This window comes from Eschscholzia californica, unplaced genomic scaffold (assembly GCF_041429995.1).
Source record: "Eschscholzia californica isolate CP2 unplaced genomic scaffold, dmEscCali1.0.p SCAF_6, whole genome shotgun sequence".
In the NCBI taxonomy this organism is placed as follows: domain Eukaryota; kingdom Viridiplantae; phylum Streptophyta; class Magnoliopsida; order Ranunculales; family Papaveraceae; genus Eschscholzia; species Eschscholzia californica.
In genome coordinates, this window is record NW_028238483.1 from 27672991 (window position 1) to 27698914 (window position 25924).

The 25924-nt window shown below is 35.0% G+C and overlaps 2 protein-coding genes and 2 pseudogenes across 2 annotated transcripts in view; all 4 read right to left on the reverse strand.

The window, feature by feature from the left end:
* LOC147533108 (nicotinamidase 1-like) overlaps window positions 1-25924 on the reverse strand; it is a 55409-nt gene that overhangs the window by 12951 nt on the left and 16534 nt on the right. The gene's annotated exons all lie outside the window — the stretch shown is intronic.
* Window positions 3481-4011, reverse strand: LOC147533111 (agamous-like MADS-box protein AGL62 pseudogene; annotated as a pseudogene).
* On the reverse strand, window positions 8969-9499 carry LOC147533112 (agamous-like MADS-box protein AGL62 pseudogene; annotated as a pseudogene).
* On the reverse strand, window positions 14399-14944 carry LOC147533113 (agamous-like MADS-box protein AGL62). The gene is made up of 2 exons (XM_086650012.1): window positions 14873-14944; window positions 14399-14800 (listed from the first exon to the last, which is right to left on the reverse strand). The coding sequence occupies exons 1-2, from the start codon at window positions 14942-14944 to the stop codon at window positions 14399-14401; spliced, it is 474 nt and encodes a 157-aa protein (XP_086506138.1).

Consider the following 25924-nt stretch of genomic DNA (forward strand, 5'->3'; position numbering starts at 1 on the left):
CTGAAGTGGGTTGTCTCCTCCTCCACAACCGCCGTATTTCTTTCTTCTCAAACACACTGAAAGTTATTTTAAGTTTTCTTGGCATTAGGTTTCCTAAGTTTACTATATAAATTCGAAAAAAAAACTTCATGAAGTATTCGATTTTTCTTTGTAGACATTATTGGAGATCGGGCTATCACATAAAATCAATTTGTGATTCTGTGTAATAAATTAGAAATATATTGGCAGAGTGGGAAATTTTTTTTTTCCAACATTTTTATAGTACATGTAAAACTTTGGACAAAATCTCAACATTATTTTGGTATTTCTAACAATTAATTTGCAGTTTAACCCCACAAATATTAAATATACTTTTGCTACAGATTACAATTTTTCTCGTTCTGTCGAGGCTTCAATCAAAACACTCGTGTTAAGCTTTATCGACAAGTCAGTGTGCTGCAAACACATAATAAATAACATAAAAAAATTATCATAATGCTAAAAACATAATAGCATGTTACGAAGATATTACAAAAATCTAGCAAAAGTTTTCAAATGTTGATTCCTAGTACTATGTTATTTAGCATATACACGTACACCATTCCCGATCTTCTCTAGTTTTCTCTTCTTTATTTCGAGATTCTACCACACGCCCCTTTGTTGATGGTAAAGTCATTTTTATGACTCTTTCGCACTGCAAGTGTTTGATGCAGATCTTCTCAACACTTGAAGATTACCATTTTCTTTCCTTGTGATCAGAAACTTTAATCTCGTCATTTATTTGAATATGCAAGATGCTAGTGAAAAAAGAAAGATTATATTTTAAATCTGCTATATTTAATAACTAAAAACTAAATAGAATAGTTTCAGGGTGAGGGTTAACCAAAATAACATAGAATGGAGGTTGAGTTGTTACTGATTATTAAGTTTTATCATAACCTTCAAAATGCTAAACAAATAATAAACAATTTAGGGATGAGTTTTAACCAAATCTACAGTTTTACCAGAATGTATAAAATGCTAAATAAAAAAAAGATAGTATCTTAAATCTGATAAATTTAGATCTGAAAACCTAATGTTAAATTTCAAGTTTAGGTTTTAACCAAAACTTACAAAGAATCATCAAAACTATAATATAGGAAAAACTTTGTAAGTAACAAAGCACCATAACCTAGAGATTTAAATAAGAAATAACTGTAACGAAAACAATGTCATAACCGATTCCTTTCCCATTTAGTTTTCGAAAAAAATCGATTCAAAAAACTTAGATTAGATAGAGAGAAAGAGAGAAGCTTATGTCCAAAAGAAATTAGGAAAAAGAGATAAAGGGAAAGAAAGATAAAGACAATGAAGAATTTTTCTTCGTGAGAAAAACTTTTAAATAAAGAATTAATTCAAGAAACTGAAAAGGCAATGTATCTCATTTAATTTGAGATTTTGTTCACGTGATTATAGATTAGGAAGTAATAGATAAATAGAGGTCAAACATGTTAACTACTCCTACTGGATACATTTTTCTACCAATAACACCCCCGAACACAAATTACAACTTCCTTCTTAAAATCTCAGGAGGTGCTGAGTTTGAATCTCATTCTAAGGATTCTTGCGGTTTCGGAGATTCCATCTACAAAAGAACCATAAACGGAGAGCTTTCCTTCCTTTTCCGTCTGACTCCGTGGTCATAAGAATGTTGGAGTTAAGATTGGGGGATTGGTCTTCTCCGACCCTTATTGTCCAATCTGAGAGTGAAAAGCTAATGCATTTCGCTTATTGAACATGGTTCTATGATCGTCTGTGAGCCCTGGATGTCGAATACGTACTTGAGGTGATCTCGTAGTTCCTACGGGGTGGAGACGATAGGGTCGGTCTATTGATTTTCCTTTCTTTTGTCGCATTTCTTTAAAAGGGTTGAAGAGAGATGGTGCATCAAGTTGTTCGCAAGGGCCAACTTAATCTTCTTTCTCAGGATCCCACAGGAGGGAACACTAGGAGAGCCGCCGACTCCAACTATTGTCCATGTACGACGCAAATTATTTTGTGGTTCTAAACTCATTGACCCAACACTTTTAGACCCTAAACCCTTCCCTAGTAAATTATATTGTGTATGTTTTTTGTAGTGGTTCATCTATAAATGTAAGGGTGAATTTCCTTTTATCTCCTCATTTTTTTACCAACTCCCGTTTTGATCTATATAAATGTCTGACATTTGTTTTCGTCTCTCAGGGTGAAGAGAATTCCAACTCTTTCCAGAAATACTGTTAGGGGTCAAAAAGGAATTAATCAGGAAAATTTTTAAAATAATTAAATCCACCTCATTTCATAACTTCTCTCTTCCACTTCGTCTCTCCCTTTCTCTGATTATCGGAACTCTCTCTAATCATCGGAACTCTCTCTAATCCTCGGTACTCTCTCTTGTCATTGAAATTCTCTCTCTTCCTCTCTAAAAGCTTGAGATTTTATGTTAGATAGCCATGGTTTGCAGGTCGTGTCTGAAACTTAACCTCGAATGTGAAGATAGTAGAACTTGATAACCTGACTTTTTTGTTTGCCTAGCAACATGGAATGTTAACATTAGAATGAAAAGATTTGTTTATTGTCTATTGACTTGTTTACGGAACTAGATTAGTACCTAAAACAGGTGAGTGGGAATGCTATATCTGAATGAAGATACCTTGAGGTGATATTATTCTAAAAAATGACAGTGAATTCTCTGGTATAAAGGCAAATACGTTTAGATTATTGAGAGGGAGAAATTCTTTCTCTTTGTATGGGAGTTTCATTAACATGTTTTAGAGATCTCTTTTGGAAAAAGTTTGTGTGGTTTCTTCCTATGTAATTCGGTAGAAAACAATATATAAACATAATTTTTCTACGAGTGTGTGAATTAGACTAGTCTAAAACGTTACTTCACTTCTAAGGCGGAATTATTTACAAGAAAAGCAAAAACAAAAAAACACAAAAGGGGCATATTTTGATCAATTTCCATCACATCTCGTTAAAAAAATCTATATATCATAATAGGTTATACATCATTGTGATAATATACAAGTAATTGGTATACCCTGCCCTGCCATACGACTATACGAGTGAGTTAGTTCCATGGAGCTAACAAGTTAATAATACCCCCAAATCTCTCTTGGTATACTGATTTTTTTCTATGATTTACATACTCCACAATTATGAAACTAAAACCACAACACTCACATTTATTAAATTATTAAATTATTTATTTCGTCCAATGAAACATTTCAAGAGAGATAATTATCATATGGATATGGATTTTCTTGGATTTTCCACGTCAGTTTGTTTTCTTACATTATTTGATTCATAATATCAAATAAAAACGTATCAGAATATAAAAACAAACCATACAACCACATTACTAGCCAAACTGATTAATTTATTATGGATTATAACTAATTTGATAGAAGCAGTACAACAGATAATCAGTACGAAGGAGAACCAGCTAACCGATACAAATGGAACCCTAATGTTCTTAATCTAAGGAATGGAACGCCCAATATTGGCAGCTCCATTCATTAGGAGCTCATTAGATCGCATTATGATCTGATTCTTCAAACTTCCCATGTAGTTCCTCAATGACTCCAATTGCTCTAGACTTATTTGATCAACAGGTAGTTCCCACCAGTACTGGTTCACAGTGGCTTGCCTAGCCTGATCAAACTCCTGGCCCCTTCTTTTTTCTGCTTCCATTTGGGCCAAATTGTCATTGTACTGGTTGATTAAGTCTCCGACAACAACCCTTCTATTGGCTTCAAGGATTGATGCCACAGGGTTGTTGTCACGATTGTCGTTTCCAGTGAGGAAACGGTCAATGACAGAATTGACCGAAGGATGGCCAAATGAAAATGCTTTCCCGGCGGGTGAGAAGGCTACTATAGCAACCTCCGCATCACATAAAACCGAAAGCTCACTAGCTTTCTTGAAAGCCCCAGCACGGCGTTTGGAAAAGGTTACCTGCCTCCTTTCCTCGTTTTGAATCCTCCTTATTTCAATCCTCTGTCTCCCCATGCTGGACCTTCTTGGCATTGTAGCTATAGAGGAAAGAATAAGGAAAATGAGTTTTAATGAACTTGGAAAGTTGAGGTGAAGGAATTTTGATGAACTTGAAAGGTTGAGGCAAAGGTATATATAGACAGGGGAAGGTCCTTATTGATGTATTAATTTTTCTCTCTCAATTAATTAGTCGATTAATCATTACTTGGCTCATTAATTGTGATTCTTGTTTTACATACTATATAAATGACTATTAATATTTACCAAAAATAAACTATAATGATTTAGTTTTACTGAACTTCCATATTTAAACCACTACAAGATAGAGATGATGGGAGGTAAAACTAGGAAATATTTAACAAGATATCCGAGTGCATGCTCTAATTAACAATATTTTGTGAACACATATATTTTTTCTGTTTAAGTTAAAAATCTCATAAATTTGTACAGCTAAGAGAGTTGATTTTTGACTTATTAAAAAAAAAATTTATCATTTATAATTTGTCTATAAAATAAATAATAAAGAGACTATTATTTGTTTTGAAAGTAATTTGTATCCTAGTGATTCACAAATGCACCTAAAACCATTTGATAGAATTTCCAATCAACAATCTAATTTAATGGTTGATATTTTTTTTTTCACATAATTTCCAATGAACTTGGAAGGTTAAGGCGAAGGTATATATATACAGGGGAAGGTCCTTATTGATGTACTCATTTTTCTCTCTCGATTAAGTAGTAAAATAATCATTACTTGACTCATTAATTGTGATTCTTCGTTTACATACTATATAAATGACTATTAATATTTATCAAAAATAAACTATAATGATTTAGTTTTACTGAACTTCCATGTTTAAACCACTACAAGACATAGATGATGGGAGGTAAAATTAGCAAATATTTAACAAGATTTCCTAGTGCATGCTCTAATTAACAATATTTTTAAACACATAAATTTTTTCCTTTTTAAGTTAAAAATCTCAGAAATTTGTACAGCTAAGAGAGTTGATTTTTGACTTATTAAAAATAGAAATAATTTATAACTTATTATTTGTCTTTAAATTACTTAGTAAAGAGACCGTTATTTATTTTGAAAGTTTATTTGTATCCTAGTGATTCACAATTGCATCTAGAACTATTTGATAGAGTTTCCAGTCAACAGTTGGTAGACCAAGTGGTACCAAGTTGACATAAACTCCAGAATTCCCTGGAAGTCCCAGGTTCGATTCTCAGAGAAGGTGGAATCTTTGGTTATTTGAATTGGGATTATTTGAATTGGGATTATTAGGGTATTACTAGTGTAGTTGGGCTTTAGGCCAGGTTATGTTTGAGTGGGCTATAGACCAGGTCATGTTAGAGAAGGTAAAATGATGCGAAAATCACACTCCTTCTCTAAGCTGTTATCCGACCCAAAAACCGTAACTTTTATTCACTTTGTTTAGAAACATTTTATCTCATCGTCTGTACTAGAAGTGGTTTATCTCCACCTCACAACCGCCATATTTCTTTCTTCTCCAACGAACAGAAAGTTATTTTTAAGTCTTCTTATTTGTAGACCTTATTGGAGATCGAGAAATCACATAAAACCAATTTGTGAATTGTGATTTTATTTAATAAATTAGAAAAATATTGGCGGAGTGGGAAATTTTTTTCCAACATCTTTATAGTACATGTAGAATTTTGGACAAAACCTTAACATTATTTTGGTATTTCTAACAATTTGCAGTTTGATCCCACAATGAATTAACTAGATTTTTTCACCCAATTCACAATATTTCTATTTCTGCCGGGGCTTCAATCACACTTGTGTTAAGTTTTATCGACAAGTCTGTTTGTTGCAAACACATAATAAATAACATAAAAGTATGAAAATGCTAAAAACATAATAGCATGTTACAAAGATATAACAAAACTCTAACAAAAGATTTCGAATGTTGATTCATAGTACTAGGTTATCTAGCAATTACATGTACACCATTCCCTATTTACTCTTGTTTTCTCTTTTTTATTTCGCGATTCTATCACACGCCTCTTTGTTGGTAATGCTTATGACGCATTCACACTACAAGTGTCTGGTGCACGATCCTTCGCAACACTCGAAGATTCACCATTTTCATTCCTCCTGATTATAAACTTTAATCTCGCCATTTATCATTATCTGCAAAATGCTAGCAAAAAACAAAAATAGTATTCTAAATCTGCTATATTCAATAACTAAAAACGAAATAGAGTAGTTTCAAGTTGAGGGTCAACCAAAATAACATAGAATCGGAGGTCGCGTTGTGAATAATTTTTAAGTTTTATGAGAACCTCCAAAATGCTAAACGAATAATAGATAATTTAGGGATGAATTTTAACCAAATCTACAGTTTTACCAGAATGTGTAAAATGCTAAATAAAAAAAGTAGAGAATTAAATATGATAAAAAATTTATATGAAAACCTAATGTTAAATTTCAAGTTTGTGGTTTTAACCAAAACTTACAAACAATCATCAAAACTATAATATAAAAAAAAAACTATGTACGTAACAAACCACCATAACCTAAAGATCTAAACAGGAAATAATTGTAACCAAAACAATGTCATAACCGATTCCTTTCCAGTTAGGTTTAAAAATAAATCGATTTTGAAAACATAGATTAGATAGATAGATAGATAGATAGATAGAGAGAGAAGATTATGTCCAAAAGAAATTAGGGAGAATAGATAGAGGGACAGATAGATAAAGACAATCGAGAGCTTCTCTTCGCGAGAGAAACTTTTAAATAAAGAATTGATTTCAAGAAACTGAAAACGCAATTTATCTCTTCTAATTTGAGATTTTGTTCACGTGATGATAGTTAGGAAGTTATAGATAATTAGAGGACAAACATGTTACGTACTCGTAGTGGATAAATTTTCTACCAAAAACCCTCCGAACACAACTTACCACTTTCTTCTCAAAATCTCAGAAGGGGTTGAGTTGAATCTCATTCTAAGGATTCTTGCGGTTCCAGAGAATCCAGCTACAGGAGAACCAGAAACGGAGAGCTTTCCCTCCTTTTCAGTCTGACTCTTCGGTCCTAAGAATGTTGGATTTAAGAATGAGTGATTGGCCTTTTCCGACCCTTATTGCCCAAGCTGAGAGTGAACAACTAATGGATTTCGCATATTAAACAAGATTCTATGGTCGTCTGTGACCCTTGGAGGTCGAATGTGTACTTGAGGTGATCTCGTAATTCTTACGGGGTGGAGACGATGGGGTCGGTCTATTGATTTTCCTTCCTATTGTCGCATTTCTCTAGAAGGGTTGAAGAGAGATGGTGCATCAAGTTGTTCGCAAGGGCCAACTTAATCTTCTTCCTCAGGATCCCATGGGAGGGAACACTAGGAGAGCCGCCGACTCCAACAATTGTCCATGTACGACGCAATTTATTTTGTGGTTCTAAACTCATTGACCCAACACTTTTAGACCCTAAACCCATCCCTAGTAAATTATATTGTGTATGCTTTTTGTAGTGGTTCATCTATAAATGTGAGGGTGAATTTCCTTTGATCTCCGAATTTTTTTACCAACTCCCATTTTGATCTATATAAATGTCTGACATTTGTTTTTGTCTCTCAGGGCAAAAAGAATGCCAACTTTTTCCAGAAATATTGTTAGGGGTCAAAAAGGAATTAATCGGGAAAAATTTAAAAATAATTAAATCACCTCATTTCATAACTTCTCTCTTCCACTTCGTCACTCCCTTTCTCTGATTATCGGAACTCTCTCTAATCATCGGAACTGTCTCTAATCCTCGGTACTCTCTCTTGTCATCGAAATTCTCTCTCTTTCTCTCTAAAAGCTTGAGATTTTATGTTAGATAGCCATGGTTTGCAGGCCGTGTCTGAAACTTAACCTCGGATGTGAAGATAGTAGAACTTGATAACCTGACTTTTATGTTACCCTAGCAACATGGAATGTTAACATTAGAATGAAAAGATTTATTTATTGTTTATTGACTTGTTTACGGAACTAGATTAGTACTTAAAACAGGTGAGTGTGAATGCTATATCTGAATGAAGATAATCCTCATTATGTGGTTTAGGTGCTCAGTATAACCAACCCGACTCAGTTTCTATGAGATTGGAAGAGTGATAAATAGGATACATTGAGGTGATATTATTATAAAAAATGACAGTGAATTCTCTGGTATAAAGGCAAATACGTTTAGATTATTAAAAGGGTGAAATTCTTTCTCTTTGTATGGGAGTTTCATTAACATGTTTTAGACATCTCGTTTGGAAAAAGTTTGTGTGGTTTCTTCCTATGTAATTCGGTAGAAAACAATATATAAACATAATTTTTCTACGAGTGTGTGAATTAGACTAGTCTAAAACGTTACTTCACTTCTAAGGCGGAATTATTTACAAGAAAAGCAAAAACACAAAAGGGGCATATTTTGATTAATTTCCATCACATCTCGTTAAAAAAATCTATATATCATAATAGGTTATACATCATTGTAATAATATACATGTAATTGGCATACCCTGCCCTGCCATACGACTATACGAGTGAGTTAGTTCTATGGAGCTAACAAATTAATAATACCACCAAATCTCTCTTGGTATATTGATTTTTTTCTATGATTTACATACCAAGCAATTATTTCCAAAATTATGAAACTAAAACCACCAACACTCACATTTATTAAATTATTAAATTATTTATTTCGTCCAATGAAACATTTCAAGAGAGATAATTATCATATGGATATGGATTTTCTTGGAGTTTCCACGGCAGTTTGTTTTCTTACATTATTTGATTCATAATATCAAATAAGAACGTATCAGAATATAAAAACAAACCATACAACCACAATACTAGCCAAACTGATTAATTTACCATGGATTATAACTAATTTGATAGAAGCAGTACAACAGATAATCAGTACGAAGGAGAACCAGCTAACCGATACAAATGGAACCCTAATATTCTTAATCTAAGGAATGGAACGCCCAATATTGGCAGCTCCATTCACTAGGAGCTCATTAGATCGCATTATGATCCGATTCTTCAAACTTCCCATGTAGTTCTTCAATGACTCCAATTGCTCTAGACTTATTTGATCAACAGGTAGTTCCCACCAGTACTGGTTCACAGTGGCTTGCCTAGCCTGATCAAACTCCTGGCCCCTTCTTTTATCTGCTTCCATTTGGGCCAAAGTGTCATTGTACTGGTTGATTAAGTCTCCGACAACAACCCTTCTATTGGCTTCAAGGATTGATGCCACAGGGTTGTTGTCACGATTGTCGTTTCCAGTGAGGAAACGGTCAATGACAGAATTGACCGAAGGATGGCCAAATGAAAATGCTTTCCCAGCGGGTGAGAAGGCTACTATAGCAACCTCTGCACCACATAAAACCGAAAGCTCACTAGCTTTCTTGAAAGCACCAGCACGGCGTTTGGAAAAGGTTACCTGCCTCCTTTCCTCGTTTTGAATCCTCCTTATTTCAATCCTTTGTCTCCCCATGCTGGACCTTCTTGGCATTGTAGCTATGGAGGGAAGAATAAGGAAAATGAATTTTAATGAACTTGGAAAGTTGAGGTGAAGGAATTTTGATGAACTTGGAAGGTTGAGGTGAAGGTATTTTGATGAACTTGGAAGGTTGAGGCAAAGGTATATATAGACAGGGGAGGTCCTTATTGATGTACTAATTTTTCTCTCTCAATTAAGTAGTCAAGTAATCTTTACTTGGCTCATTAATTGTGATTCTTCTTTTACATATTATATAAATGACTATTAATATTTATCAAAAATAAACTATAATGATTTAGTTTTACTGAACTTCCATATTTAAACCACTACAAGATAGAGATGATGGGAGGTAAAACTAGGAAATATTTAACAAGATATCCGAGTGCATGCTCTAATTAACAATATTTTGTGAACACATATATTTTTTTCTATTTAAGTTAAAAATCTCATAAATTTGTACAGCTAAGAGAGTTAATTTTTGACTTATTAAAAATAGAAATAATTTATCATTTATAATTTGTCTTTAAAATACATAATAAAGAGACTGTTATTTGTTTTGAAAGTTTATTTGTATCCTAGTGATTCACAAATGCACCTAAAACCATTTGATAGAATTTCCAATCAACAATCTAATTCAATGGTTGATAATTTTTTTTTACATAATTTCCAATGAACTTGGAAGGTTAAGGCGAAGGTATATATATATATATACAGGGGAAGGTCCTTATTGATGTACCATTTTTCCCTCTCGGTTAAGTAGTAAAATAATCGTTACTTGGCTCATTAATTGTGATTCTTCTTTTACATACTATATAAATGACTATTAATATTTATCAAAAATAAACTATAATGATTTAGTTTTACTGAACTTCCATGTTTAAACCACTACAAGACAGAGATGATGGGAGGTAAAATTAGCAAATATTTAACAAGATTTCCTAGTGCATGCTCTAATTAACAATATTTTTAAACACATAAATTTTTTTCCTTTTTAAGTTAAAAATCTCAGAAATTTGTACAGCTAAGAGAGTTGATTTTTGACTTATTAAAAATAGAAATAACTTATAAGTTATTATTTGTCTTTAAATTACTTAGTAAAGAGACCGTTATTTGTTTTTAAAAATTTATTTGTATCCTAGTGATTCACAAATGCATCTAGAACTATTTGATAGAGTTTCCAGTCAACAGTTGTTAGCCCAAGTGGTTCCAAGTTGACATAAACTCTCGAAATCCCTGGAGGTCCTAGGTTCGATTTTCAGAGAAGTTGGAATCTTTGGTTATTTGAATTGGGATTATAAGGGTATTACTAGTGTAGTTGGGCTTTAGGCCAGGTTATGTTTGAGTGGGCTATAGGCCAGGTCATGTTAGAGAAGGTAAAATGATGCGAAAATCACACTCCTTCTCTAAGTTGTTATCTGACCCAAAAATCGTAACTTTTATTCACTTTGTTTAGAATCATTTTATCTCATCGTCTTTACTAGAAGTGGTTTATCTCCACCTCACAACCGCCATATTTCTTTCTTCTCCAACGAACAGAATGTTATTTTTGTCTTTAGGTTTCCTAAGTTTACCATATAAAAAAAATTCATTCAATATCTTGTTATTCTTTGTAGACCTTATTGGAGATCGAGAAATCACATAAAATCAATTTGTGAATTGTGATTTACTTAAGAAATTTGAAAAATATTGGCGGAGTGGGAATTTTTTTTCCAACATCTTTATAGTACATGTAGAATTTTGGACAAAACCTTAACATTATTTTGGTATTTCTAACAATTTGCAGTTTGATCCCACAATGAATTAACTAGATTTTTTCACCCAATTCACAATATTTCTATTTCTGCCGGGTTTCAATCAAAACACTTGTGTTAAGTTTTATCGACAAGTCAGTTTGTTGCAAACACATAATAAATAACATAAAAGTATCAAAATGCTAAAAACATAATAGCATGTTACAAAGATATTACAAAACTCTAACAAAAGATTTCGAATGTTGATTCATAGTACTAGGTTATCTAGCAATTACATGTACACCATTCCCTATTTACTCTTGTTTTCTCTTTTTTATTTCGCGATTCTATCACACGCCTCTTTGTTGGTAATGCTTATGACGCATTCACACTACAAGTGTCTGGTGCACGATCCTTCGCAACACTCGAAGATTCACCATTTTCATTCCTCCTGATTATAAACTTTAATCTCACCATTTATCATTATCTGCAAAATGCTAGCAAAAAACAAAAATAGTATTCTAAATCTGCTATATTCAATAACTAAAAACGAAATAGAGTAGTTTCAAGTTGAGGGTCAACCAAAATAACATAGAATCGGAGGTTTCGTTGTGACGAATTATTAAGTTTTATGAGAACCTCCAAAATGCTAAACGTAACAGATAATTTAGGGATGAATTTTAACCAAATCTACAGTTTTACCAGAATGTGTAAAATGCTAAATAAAAAAAGTAGAGAATTAAATATGATAAAAAATTAATATGAAAACCTAATGTTAAATTTCAAGTTTGTGGTTTTAACCAAAACTTACAAACAATCATCAAAACTATAATATAAAAAAAAACTATGTATGTAACAAACCACCATAACCTAAAGATCTAAACAGGAAATAATCGTAACCAAAACAATGTCATAACCGATTCCTTTCCAGTTAGGTTTAAAAAAAAATCGATTTTGAAAACATAGATTAGATAGATAGAGAGAGAGAGAAGATTATGTCCAAAAGAAATTAGGGAGAATAGATAGAGGAAAAGATAGATAAAGACAATCCAGAGCTTCTCTTCGCGAGAGAAACTTTTAAATAAAGAATTTATTTCAAGAAACTGAAAACACAATTTATCTCTTCTAATTTGAGATTTTGTTCACGTGATGATAGGTTAGGAAGTTATAGATAATTAGAGGACAAACATGTTACCTACTCGTAGTGGATAAATTTTCTACCAATAACCCCCCGAACACAACTTACAACTTTCTTCTCAAAATCTCAGAAGGGGTTGAGTTGAATCTCATTCTAAGGATTCTTGCAGTTCCAGAGAATCCAGCTACATGAGAACCACAAACGGAGAGCTTTCCCTCTTTTCAGTTTGACTCTTCGGTCTTAAGAATGTTAGATTTAGGAATGAGTTATTGGCCTTCTCCGACCCTTATTGCCCAAGCTGAGAGTGAACAACTAATGGATTTCGCATATTGAACAAGATTTTATGGTCGTCTGTGACCCTTGGATGTCGAATGTGTACTTGAGGTGATCTCGTAATTCTTACGGGGTGGAGACGATGGGGTCGGTCTATTGATTTTCCTTCCTTTTGCGCATTTCTCTAAAAGGATTGAAGAGATATGGTGCATCAAGTTGTTCGCAAGGGCCAACTTAATCCTCTTCCCCAGGATCCCGGAGGAGGGAACCCTAGGAGAGCCCCCGCCTCCAACAACTGTCCATGTACGACTCACATTATTTTGCGGTTCTAAACTCATTAACCAGACAATTTTGGACCCTAAACCCATTCTTAGTAAATTAGATTGTATATGTTTTTTGTAGTGGTTGATCGATAAATCTAAGGGCGAATATCCTTTTAGCTCCTAATTTGTGACTAACTAACCGTTTTGATCCTCCACTTCATCTCTCCCTCTTTCTGATTATCGAAACTCTCTCTAATTGTTGGGACTCTCTCCAATCGCTGGAACTCTTTCTAATCCTCGGCACTCTCTCTTGTCATCAGAATTCTCTCTCTCTCTAAAAGTTTGAGATTGTATGTTAGTGATTGTCAGGGTTTGCAGGTTGTGTTTGAAACTTAACATGGGATGTGAAGAAAGTAGAACTTGATAAATTGACTTTTTTGTTTGCCTAGCAATTTGGAGCGTTAACATTTAGAATGAAAAGATATATTTGTTTTTTACTGACTTGTTTATGGAACTAGATTAGTACTTAAAATCACGTGAGTGGGAATGCTATAACTCAATGAAGATAATCCTCATTTTCTGGTTTAGGTACTCAGTATAACCTACCCACCAGTTTCTATGGGATTGGAAGGTTGATAAATATGATACATTGAGGTGATATTATTCTAAAAAATGACAGTGAATTCTCTGGTATAAAGGCAAGTCTTATTGGATTATTAAGAGGGTGAAATTCTTTCTTTTGGTATGGGGTTTCAGTAAAATGTTTTAGAGATCTCGTTTGAAATTTTTTTTGTGTGTTTTCTTTCTATGTAATTCGGTAGAGAACAATATAAAAACATAATTGTTTTACGAGTGTTTGAATCAGACTAGTCTAAAATGTTACTTCACTTTAAGGCGGAATTATTTCCAAGAAAAGCAAGAAAACAAAAGCAACATATTTTGATCAATTTCCATCACCTTTCTTCAAAAGAACACTAATATCATAATAGTTTATACATGATTGTAATAATATACAAGTAATTGCTATACCCCTGCCCTGCCATAGGACTATATCAGCCGGTTAGTTCCATGGAGCTAACAAATTAGTAATACCACTTTGAGAAACTAAAACCACAACACTCATGGTATATTGATTTTTTTTCTATGATTTGCATACCAAGTAATTATTTCCACAATTGTGAAACTAAAACCACAACACTCACATTTATTCAATAATTAAATTATTTATTTCGTCCAAGAATACACTTTGAGAGAGATAATTATCATATGGATATGAATTTACTTGGAGTTTCCACGGCAGTTTGTTTTCTTACGTTCTTTGATTCATAATATCAAATAAAAACATATCAGAATATAGAAACAAACAATACAACCACAATACTAGCCAAACTGATTAATTTATTATGGATTATACCTAATTTGATAGAAGCATTAAAACGGAGAATCAATGCAAAAGAGAACTAGCTAACCGAATGGAACCCTAATATTCTTAATCTAAGGAATGGATATTGGCAGCTCCATTCATTAGGAGCTCATTAGATCGCATTATGATCTGATTATTCAGACTTCCCATGTAGTTCTTCAATGACTCCAGCTGCTCTAGACCTATTTGATCAATAGGTAATTCCCACCAGTACTGGTTCACAGTGGCTTGCCTAGCCTGATCAAACTCCTGGCCCCTTCTTTTCTCTGCTTCCATTTGCGCCATAGTGTCGTTGTACTGGTTGATTAAGTCTCCGACAACAACCCTTCTATTGGCTTCAAGGATTGACGCCACAGGGTTGTTGTCACGATTGTCGTTTCCAGTGAGGAAACGGTCTATTACAGAATTGACTGAAGGATGGCCAAATGAAAATGCTTTTCCAACTGGTGAGAAGGCTATTATAGCAACCTATGCACCACATAAAACTGAAAGCTCACTAGCTTTCTTGAAAGTACCCGCACGACGTTTGGAAAAGGTTACCTGCCTCCTTTCCTCGTTTTGAATCCTCCTTATTTCAATCCTCTGTCTACCCATGTTGGGCCTTCTTGGCATTGTAGCTGTAAGAGGGTAGTTTCCAAAAGTGGAGAGGCGGTTTAAGAGGCAGCAATAGGCAGTTTCCAAAAATTGGGATGGTTTCCAATTTTTTGGCTCAATAGGCAGTTTCCAATTTTTTGGCTTATAATATATATAAATAGGGGTTGAGTGCTTTGTAATCAACACACCAACACAAGCAACAACAACTCTTCTTTAGAGAGAGCTAAAGAGAGAGAGCAAGTGAGAGAGAAATTTTTTGTTCATAGTTTTGAGCGGTGTTTAATTTCTCGGTCGTCGAAGATTTAGTATAGAAGGTTATTACAATACGGTACCATCTTGGGACGAACTTGCGGGTTGTGTTAGTCGTCTTCATCTATCCTTCAATAAAGATTTCTTGTTCGCCCGAGGACGTAGGCTTTCAAGCCGAACCTCGTTAAATTCAATTCGCATATTTGATTTTGACTTAGCTTTTCGATTCATCTTCGTAGTCGGATCAATTTCTAGGATAGGTTCGATAGCTTCCGCGACTTTTAGTTATAACAATTGGTATCAGAGCCTTGTTGAGATTGAACGAAGAGAAGATGGGATCGAGAAGTGGTACGGTCAAATCAGGGAAATATGAGATAGAGAAGTTCAATGGGAAAAACGATTTTTCATATTGGCGGATGCAGATGAAGAATCTGTTAATCTCGCAGAAATTACACAAGACGTTGACGGGAAAGAAACCAGGAGATATGTCAGATGAGGATTGGGAAGAGTTAGATCTCGAAGCACGGGCTACCATTATGTTGTGTCTTGAGAGGGACGTGGCGTTCCTAGTAGACGAAGAAACAACGGCGGCGGGTGTGTGGTTAAAGCTAGAAAGCAGTTTCATGACGAAAACTTTAACGAATCGGGTCTACTTAAAATCCAAATTATTCACATGTAGAATGGAAGAGGGTTCTTCTATTCAGGAATATGTGAATAGGTTTGACAGGATTATCTCAGATTTGAAGGATATTGATGTTAAGGTTGAGGATGAGGACCAAGCCCTCATATTGTTACTTTCATTGCCTAAATCCTATGAGAACCTTGTTCAAACTTTGATGCTTGTTGGTGATAGTCTAAGCATGGAAGAGACGAGAAATTCGCTATTAGCGGATGACCTTCGTAAGGTTGCTACTAGCAGTATGGCGTCGGGTGGAGTAGACAAAGAACAAGCACAAGGGTTGTTTGTAACGAGGGGGAGGAGTAATGAAAGGGGAAAGGGAAAGGGCGGGAAATCTAGATCCAAATCTAGAGGCTCTTTCAAGAAAACGTGCTTTAGTTGTGGTGAGCTTGGCCACTTTAAAGCGGCTTGTCCAAAGAGAAAGTTGAAGCAAAAGAACGAAGGCTACAAGGAGAAACAAGAGATGCAAGAGGCGGGATATGTGTCAGAAGAGGCGGACGAATGTTTCTCGGTGACGGAGGTGTCTGAGAAGATCTTCGATAAGTGGATGCTTGATTCAGGGGCGTCACACCATATGTGTCCAAATAGGGAGTTGTTTACTACCTATAGGAGTATAGATGGTGGTACAGTTATACTGGGTGATGATAGTATATGTAAAACTGTGGGACTCGGAACAATACGGATCAAGATGCACGATGGAGTGGTGAGAACATTGACGGACGTAAGACACATACCCGATTTGCGGAAAAATCTAATTTCCCTTGGTGTGTTGGAGCGGAACGGCTGTAAGATAATTATAGAGAATGGCTCCATAAAAGTCGTTAAGGGTTCTTTGGTGGTAATGAGAGGTACTCGTTACGGTAATTTATACAAACTTTTGGGGACAACAATTACTGGAGATGTAGCAGTAGGAACCAGTGGAAGGGATCCAACGGCTAGTACGAGGCTTTGGCATATGCGCCTTGGGAATATGTCAGAAAAGGGTCTATCTCTGATGTGCGGGAAAGGCTTGTTGAAGGACATGAAGAAGCCTTGCATGGAGTTTTGTGAGCATTGTGTGTTCGGGAAGGCACACAGGGTGGCGTTCTCTACAAGCAAGCACAGGAGCAAAGAGGTATTAGACTACGTACATACCGATGTCTGGGGACCGGCAAAGTTACCTTCCAAGGGTGGTTCCAGGTATTTTGTTACGTTCGTTGATGATCATTCGAGATTTGTCTGGCTTTATTTTCTGAAGCATAAGAATGAGGTATTCAACACGTTCCTGGTGTGGAAAGCAATGGTTGAGAACAAAACTGGTCGAAAGCTGAAGACGTTAAGGTCGGATAATGGGACCGAGTACACGGATGGGGCATTCAAGGAGTTTTGTAATCAGGAAGGCATTGTGAGGCACTGGACAGTAGTAAACACACCTCAGCAGAATGGAGTCGCAGAGAGATTGAACCGTACACTACTTGAGAAGGCTAGATGTATGCGCTCCAATTCAGGATTAGGCGTAGAATGGTGGGTAGAATTTGTTGCTACAGCTTGTTATATTGTGAACAGGTCTCCACATTCTTCTTTAGATGGCGGCATACCTTACGAGGTGTGGTCAGGTGAACATGCAGATTACGGGAGACTTAAGGTTTTCGGTTGTACGGCCTATTACCATGTTAAAGGTAACAAACTTGACAATAGAGCAAAGAAGGCAATTTTCTTAGGATATGCTACAGGAGTCAAGGGTTATCGGCTATGGTGTACGGAAGACAAGAAGTTTGTAATCAGCAGAGATGTGGTGTTTGATGAGTCATCTATTGTAGCTATGGCGAAAGCTACGGTGCCTAGTTGTGGTGATGTTGGGTCTACTAAAGCTCAAGTAGTGGAAGTAGAAGCCGAAGACCAACGGGTTTCTAGGAATCATGATCAGGTGGAGCATCAGGATAATACTCAGGATGAGGAAATTGATGAACCCGATCATGAGGAGGTTCAAGGGGAAGGTACACAAGTTTTACAACAACAACAGCAGGATGTTTCGGTACACACTAGGCCGAAACGGTTATATAAGCCGGTACAGAGGTTAGGGTCAGACAAACCTCTTAGGCATTACGGGCAGGCAAATGTGGTTGAATATGCACTCTCGGTGGAAGACGACGAGCCGGTCACCTTCAAACAAGCTATTACCGCGGAGGAAAGAGATAGTTGGTTGGTTGCTATGCAAGAAGAGATGGAGTCTCTCCACAAGAACAAGACATGGGAGGTTGTCCCATTGCCCGAAGGTAAGTCTGTTATTGGTTGTAAATGGGTGTACAAGAAGAAAGAGGATTCTTCCGAAATCAAGGGTACAAGGTATAAGGCAAGACTAGTGGCCAAGGGTTATGCACAGAAAGAAGGGGTCGACTACAATGAGATTTTCTCACCGGTCGTGAAACATACTTCTATTCGGGTGCTATTGAGTATTGTTGCTCATAGTGATCTTGAGCTGGAACAACTCGATGTTAAAACCGCCTTCTTGCACGGAGATTTGGAAGAAGAAATTTATATGGCTCAACCTGAGGGATACAAGGTTGAGGGTAAAGAAAATCAAGTATGTCGTTTGAGGAAGTCTCTTTACGGATTGAAACAATCCCCTCGCCAATGGTACAAACGATTTGATTTTTTCATGCTAAAGCATGGTTTTCGCAGAAGTGACTATGATTGTTGTGTATACATCAAGAAACTTCGCGAAGGTGACTTTATTTATCTCCTTTTGTATGTGGATGACATGCTTATTGCTTCTCGAAGCATGGTGGAGATAGATAAGTTGAAATCTCAACTCAGTCAAGAGTTTGAGATGAAAGACATGGGCGCTGCAAAGAAGATACTGGGAATGGAGATTAAGAGAGAGCGGTCAAGTAAGAAACTGTACTTGAATCAGAAAGGTTACATCGAACGAGTAGTTTCTCGATTCGGGATGCAGAATGCGAAGGCGGTGTCAACACCTTTGGCACCACACTTCAGGCTCTCGGGAAAACAATCTCCCACTACTACGGTGGAGAAGGATCATATGGATCGTGTACCGTATGCTAGTGCAGTTGGCAGTTTGATGTACGCTATGGTGTGTACTCGTCCGGATATTTCACAAGCAGTCAGTGTGGTTAGTAGGTTTATGGCAAACCCGGGGAAGACACATTGGGAAGCTGTGAAGTGGGTCTTGAGGTACTTGAAGGGTACCGTTGATACGGGTTTGTGCTTTGGTGGAGACACATGTCAGGTAAGCGGTTATGTTGACTCGGATTATGCTGGCGATCTAGATAGAAGACGATCTACTACTGGTTATGTATTTAGGGTATATGGTGCTCCAGTTAGTTGGCGATCGATGTTACAATCTACAGTTGCGTTATCTACTACGGAGGCCGAGTATATGGCTATGGCCAAGGGTGTGAAGGAAGCATTGTGGTTGTGGGGTCTTCTGGATGATCTAGGGATTAAGCAGGAGTGCGTGGATGTATGGTGTGATAGTCAAAGTGCAATCCACTTGGCGAAGAATCAGGTTCATCATGCTCGTACTAAGCATATCGATGTCAGGTATCACTTTGTACGAGATGTCATAGAGGAAGGTGATGTTTCTCTCATGAAGGTACACACAGATGAGAATCCCGCGGACATGTTGACTAAAGTGGTGACGTGTAGCAAGTTTCAGCATTGTCTGGAATTGCTGCAAATCGGCTCGTGTTAAGTTGCCCGAAAGGGCGTAATGGCGACAAGATAATCTTTATGTGAAGGGTTGGTAGAACTACGGTAGGCTTGATCCTATAAAAGGGTACGTAGGCAGCCATGGTCATATGGTGCAGTCGGATGAAGTTACAAGAAGCAGATATATCTTACAAGGAGTATCCTGGTGTTCGTCCAAAATTTGAATGTATCAAATTGTGTACGAGGTGGAGAATTGTAAGAGGGTAGTTTCCAAAAGTGGAGAGGCGGTTTAAGAGGCAGCAATAGGCAGTTTCCAAAAATTGGGATGGTTTCCAATTTTTTGGCTCAATAGGCAGTTTCCAATTTTTTGGCTTATAATATATATAAATAGGGGTTGAGTGCTTTGTAATCAACACACCAACACAAGCAACAACAACTCTTCTTTAGAGAGAGCTAAAGAGAGAGAGCAAGTGAGAGAGAAATTTTTTGTTCATAGTTTTGAGCGGTGTTTAATTTCTCGGTCGTCGAAGATTTAGTATAGAAGGTTATTACTATACGGTACCATCTTGGGACGAACTTTCGGGTTGTGTTAGTCATCTTCATCTATCCTTCAATAAAGATTTCTTGTTCGCCCGAGGACGTAGGCTTTCAAGCCGAACCTCGTTAAATTCAATTCGCATATTTAATTTTGACTTAGCTTTTCGATTCATCTTCGTAGTCGGATCAATTTCTAGGATAGGTTCGATAGCTTCCGCGACTTTTAGTTATAACAGTAGCTATAGAGGAAAGAATAAGGAAAAGGAATTTTAATCAACTTGGAAAGTTGAGGTGAAGGAATTTTGATGAACTTGAAATGTTGAGGTGAAGGTATTTTGATGAACTTGACTGAGGCGAAGGTATATATACAGGGGAAGGTCCTTATTGATGTACTCATTTTTCTCTCTCCATTAAGTAGTCAAATAATCATTCCTTTCTCATTAATTGTGATTCTTCTTTTACATACTATATAAATAACTATTAATATTTACCAAAAATAAACTATGATGATTTAATATTGTTGAACTTCCATGTTTAAACCACTACAAGACAGAGATGATGGGATGTAAAACTAGCAAATATTTAACAAGATTTCTTAGTACATACTCTAATTAACAATATTTTTTAGGGTCGGTGGGTATATAGACCAAAATAATGTTCAAAAAAGGTTTATAATCCAATCTTCTCAAAATATGGATATTTAGTCCTTTTACATTATGGACATAAAAACCCTCACTTTCTAAACACATTACCGTCTATGTCCCACGCTCAAATTTGACGTGGAGATTTATTAGCAAAAATTGTGGAGATTTATTAGCAAAAAATATGGAGATTTATTAGAAAAGAAAATGGATAGAAACAAATCATAATTTCTCTCTCCTCTAAACAGATTTGGAAAACAAATTTTCTTTTTCCTATTATCCGAATCAATCAGAAACAAAAATCCTAACCAAAACGAAACGTCATCACCACGGATATTTTTTCCAAATCAATTTTCTCTCTCTTCTTTACAGATTTAGAAACCAAATCAATTTTCTCTTTCCTATTATCCGAATCAATCAGAAACAAAAATGCTAACCAAAACTACTGTAAAGTATGTATAATTTCTTCACAAGTTTTTTTTGCATGGTTATTTTTCATCATAAAGAAGATTGTTTCAACGTTATGGTGAGATTTTGGGTTGATTTTTATGGTTTTTTCTGTTGTGACATAGTTGTTCAAAGCTTCGTCATAAATCAATTTTTAGAGATCTGTTTGATAAATTATGTCAATTTCTGTTTGGTATAACTTAAACTACCGTAAAGTATATATAATTTATTCACAAGTATCCATGATTTACCACAGGATTTGGTAATTTTTGATAAATAACCAATGATAACAGCAAAAATTTAAAAGTTTTTAATTGATCAAACCTTGTAATTTCTGATAGTGGTCATTTATATGAAGGAATTTATATTGTATACTGATATACAATAAGTATGTTTTACAATGGGATTTAATGATGTACAACAAATTCTGATATACTAATGATAAAGTATAATTTTAAACGTTATATACCTAAACTGTAAATACGATATTATGTATAATTTACAATAAATTATGCAAACTTTATGAAAAATAATGAGACATTTATCACAAATAATGAAATCATGTTTCATTTCCATGTCTTTCAATATGAACATGGAATCGCATTTCAATGGTGCCCATCCATGCACTATCCATTTGCAATCTTCAACAGGACACACAACAGTAACACGCTTAGAATCATTCTTTATGAATTTGAAATCATGCCCGGTGTTGATTCTATATTGCCTAAGAGCATATCGAAAAGCTTTTGCACCCCCAGAAAATAACTGTCCTAGTTCTGTAAATATCTTATCCCAACCATCTGATTTCAGTTTGATTTTCTTATTTTGATTTGATGATTCTGCCTGGAACTCCATCTGTGATAACAAAGTGAAATAGATTAATTCAAATAAATTATATATACAAGTATATTATTTGCAGTAAATTATATGAACATTTGAATAAATTACATGTACTTTACAAAAAAGTACACATGAATTACATATGTAAATCAAAGATGTTATAATAATGAAACGAGAACTGTTTTGATATTAAATCATACATAATGTTCCATAAATTACGTATGATTTACACAAAATAATATAATGTTAATGTTATTCGTGAAAAATTTGCAGAACCAGAACATATATCATGTTCTCAATTTGATATACATCGTAGGGAAAAGTTTATATAATTTACGTTACATTATGGTAATTTATCCTAAAGTATATATAATGTTAATTCTGTTACGAGTAACCGTGTGATAGAATCACGTTTCATCAATCTGTACGGAAAGAAATCAGATCTGGAGAAAATTTGAATATCATACTTTGCATAAACTCCAAATCTATTGATAACTGATATGACGATTGATTGAAAACAATAAGTAAACTCGATTTGTAAGATTTAGAACTGAAGTATTAATCTCATGAAGATCGTGATCATTAATACAAACTTTAGAGAGAGAAAGACAATAATAACTTTCTTGATCTGAAACAAATCATCAAATAAGAAAATTGTTTACCTGATTAACAATTAAGATGATGATTTTGAATAGCTCTAATGATAATGAAACAAGTTAATGGAAGATTTCAATCGAAACATAATCAGAAAACATAAAATTTGGTTTGTGTTTTACCTGAACTTAGAAACTCAGTTTTCTGTTTTAATGGAGGATAGTTTCAGAAGATGAAGATGTAGAGAGAGAGAGAAAGATAGGACGAGAAGGTTTCGGTTACAAAATTTTTTGTTTTAATGGAGGATAGTTTCAGAAGATGAAGATGTAGAGAGAGAGAGAAAGATAGGAAGAGAAGGTTTCGGTTACAAATTTAAGGAAGATAAAGATTTCTTTCTTCCTTTAGAGTCGGTAATTGGAGAGAGAAACAGGGAGATAAAATAGGAAAACGAATATTGGTTGATTTGAGCTTAAATTAGATTTTATATATATGGAAGGTTAGTTTAGGTATTATAAATTATTTGGTATTCTAGGGATTTGTGTTTTCTCTCTAGATGACACCAAATGGACTAGATATCCATTTGTATTATTTTTTTGGTTTTGAAACCCTTTATAGGATTAGAGAGGACTAAAAGTCCTATTAGGGCCCGTTTTTTGGATTATAAGCCCAAAAATTCTATTTTTTAAACACTTAAATTTTTTTTCCTTTTTAAATCAAAAATCTCATAAATTTGTACAGCTAAGAGAGTTGATTTTTGACTTATTAAAAATAGAAATAATTTATTATTTATTATATATTATTTATTATTTGTCTTTAAAATACATAGTAAAGAGACTGTATTTGTTTTGAAAGTTTATTTGTATCCTAGTGATTCACAAATGCATCTAGAACCATTTGATAGAATTTTCAATCAACAATCTAATTTAATGGTTGATATTTTTTTTTTTACATATTTTCACAGGAGATGGTAAAATGATGCGAAAATCCCGCTTCTTTTCTAAGATGTTATCTGACCCAAAAGCTGTAACTTTTATTCACATTGTTTTTAAATTTTACCGAAACATTTTATCTCTCCGTCTTTACTGAAGTGGGTTGTCTCCTCCTCCACAACCGTCGTATTTCTTTCTACTCCAACCAACTGAAAGTTATTTTTAAGTCTTTTTGTCACGAGATTTCCCCAGTTTACTATATGAACACGAAAAAACTTCATTAAATATCTAGTTTTTCTTTGCAGACATTATTGGAGATCGGGCTATCACATAAAATCAATTTGTGATTTTACATATTAGAAAAATATTGGCAAAGTGGGAAACTTTTTTCCAACATCTTTACAGTACATGAAGAATTTAATTTGGACAAAACTTCAACATTATTTTGGTATTTCTAACAATTTGTAGTTTAATCCCACAACAGATTAACTAGACTTTTGTCCATAATTTACATTTTTTGTCTTTCGGCCGGGGCTTTAATCAAAACCCTTGTGTTAAGCTTTATCGACAAGTCAGTTTGTTGCAAACACATAATAAATAACATAAGAAATTATCAAAATGCTAAAAACCTTATAACATGTTACAAAGATATTACAAAACTCTAACAAAAGGTTTCAAATATTGATTTCTAGTGCTATGTTATCTAGCAATTACATGTACACCGTTCCCTATCTTCTCTAGTTTTATCTTCTTTATCTCGAGAATCTACCACATGCCTCTTTGTTGGTGGTAAAGTCATTTTTATGGCTCATTCACACTGGAAGTTTTTGGAGCACGATCCTTCTCAACACTCGAAGATTCACAATTGTCATTCTTTGCGATCAGAAATTTTAGTCTCACAATTTATCAGAATACAAGGGTTAATTTCAAAATAAATTACGGGTTATTAAATTGTGTATGTTTTTTTGTTGTGGTTCATCGGTAAATATAAGGGTTAATTTCCATTTAGCTCCCAATTTGTGACCAACTCAACGCTTTGACCCCTATAAATGTCTTATATTCGTTTTTGTCTCTTAAGGCAAAATAATTTCAACTCTTCTAGAAACACCGTTAGGGGCCAAAATGAATTTAATCAGAAAAAACTTCAAAATAATTAAATCCACCTCATTTCATCACTTCTCTCCTCCACTTTGTCTCTCCCTCTCTCTAATCGTTGGAACTCTCTCTTGTCATCGGAATTTTCTCCTCTCTCTAAAAAGTTGAGATTTTATGTTAGTATAATAGCAGGCACCCCGAACCACATGGACCGGAACCAGACAATCAGCCTGGTTCGTCCCATGCAATTCACATCCAAGTCCCATGATGAACCCGACCACTATCTGAAGAAATAAAAACTCCTAAACTCCTAACTAAATTAACTTATACTTATTCTATGTTCTTTGTATAAATTTTTTATCTTAAACTAACCCTAATTGTACACTATATATAGTTCCTTTGTTCATTAACAAAAAAAAAATATCTCTACATCTCTCTAATCTCAATCGACTAGACATCTTCTCTCTCTCTCGATCATTGCTTTCTCTCGAACTACAACAGTTATATAGGATTCACATGGTATAAGAGCCAGATTTTCTTTTTCTATTAAACGATGTCTTCTACCAATGATGTTACTTCCAATGTTTTCTGCCCAACATTCTCAAATCTTTTGTGTTCATCACTCTGATTCACCAACAATTGTTTTAATTACTCAACTTTTCTTTAGAGATAACTATACTTCTTGGTCTCGTGGAATGACCAAAGCTTTACGAGCCAAAGATAAACTTGGCTTCGTTGATGGTTCAATTCCCAAACCAACTTCTCCCGTTGATTTACACTCTTGGGAATGCTGCAACGATCTTGTTGCTAGTTGGATAATCAATTCCATCTGAGGTCTTCCTGTTATATCCTTCACTTCCAGCTTAAGCGAGATATCTCCTCTTTGAAACAAGAAGGTTCTGATGTGTCTACCTATATAGTTCACTCACTTGAAATCCCTTCAAGATAAACTTCATTCATTAATGACTATTGAACCTTCCATCTGCGCCCAAAGCAAGTCTATCATTGACCGTTTAAATCATGAATGAGCAATGAAATTTTTGCAAGGTCTCCATGACCGATTTTTTGCTATTAGGAGTCAAATCTTAATCATGGATTTGTTCCCCTCTATTCTTCGTATCCATAGTCTTGTTAAACAAGAGGAAGTTCAACAAAATTTGATGGCCAACACTACTATCAAAACCAAGCCGGCCACCCAAGCTGTTGGAAACTCGGACTACTACAATCGATCTCGACATGACCGCCCCCTCTTAATGATCGGATCGATCGTTGTCATCCAAAGCGACAACAACCCTTTTGCGACAATTATAAGCAACATGGTCACGTTCAAGCAACA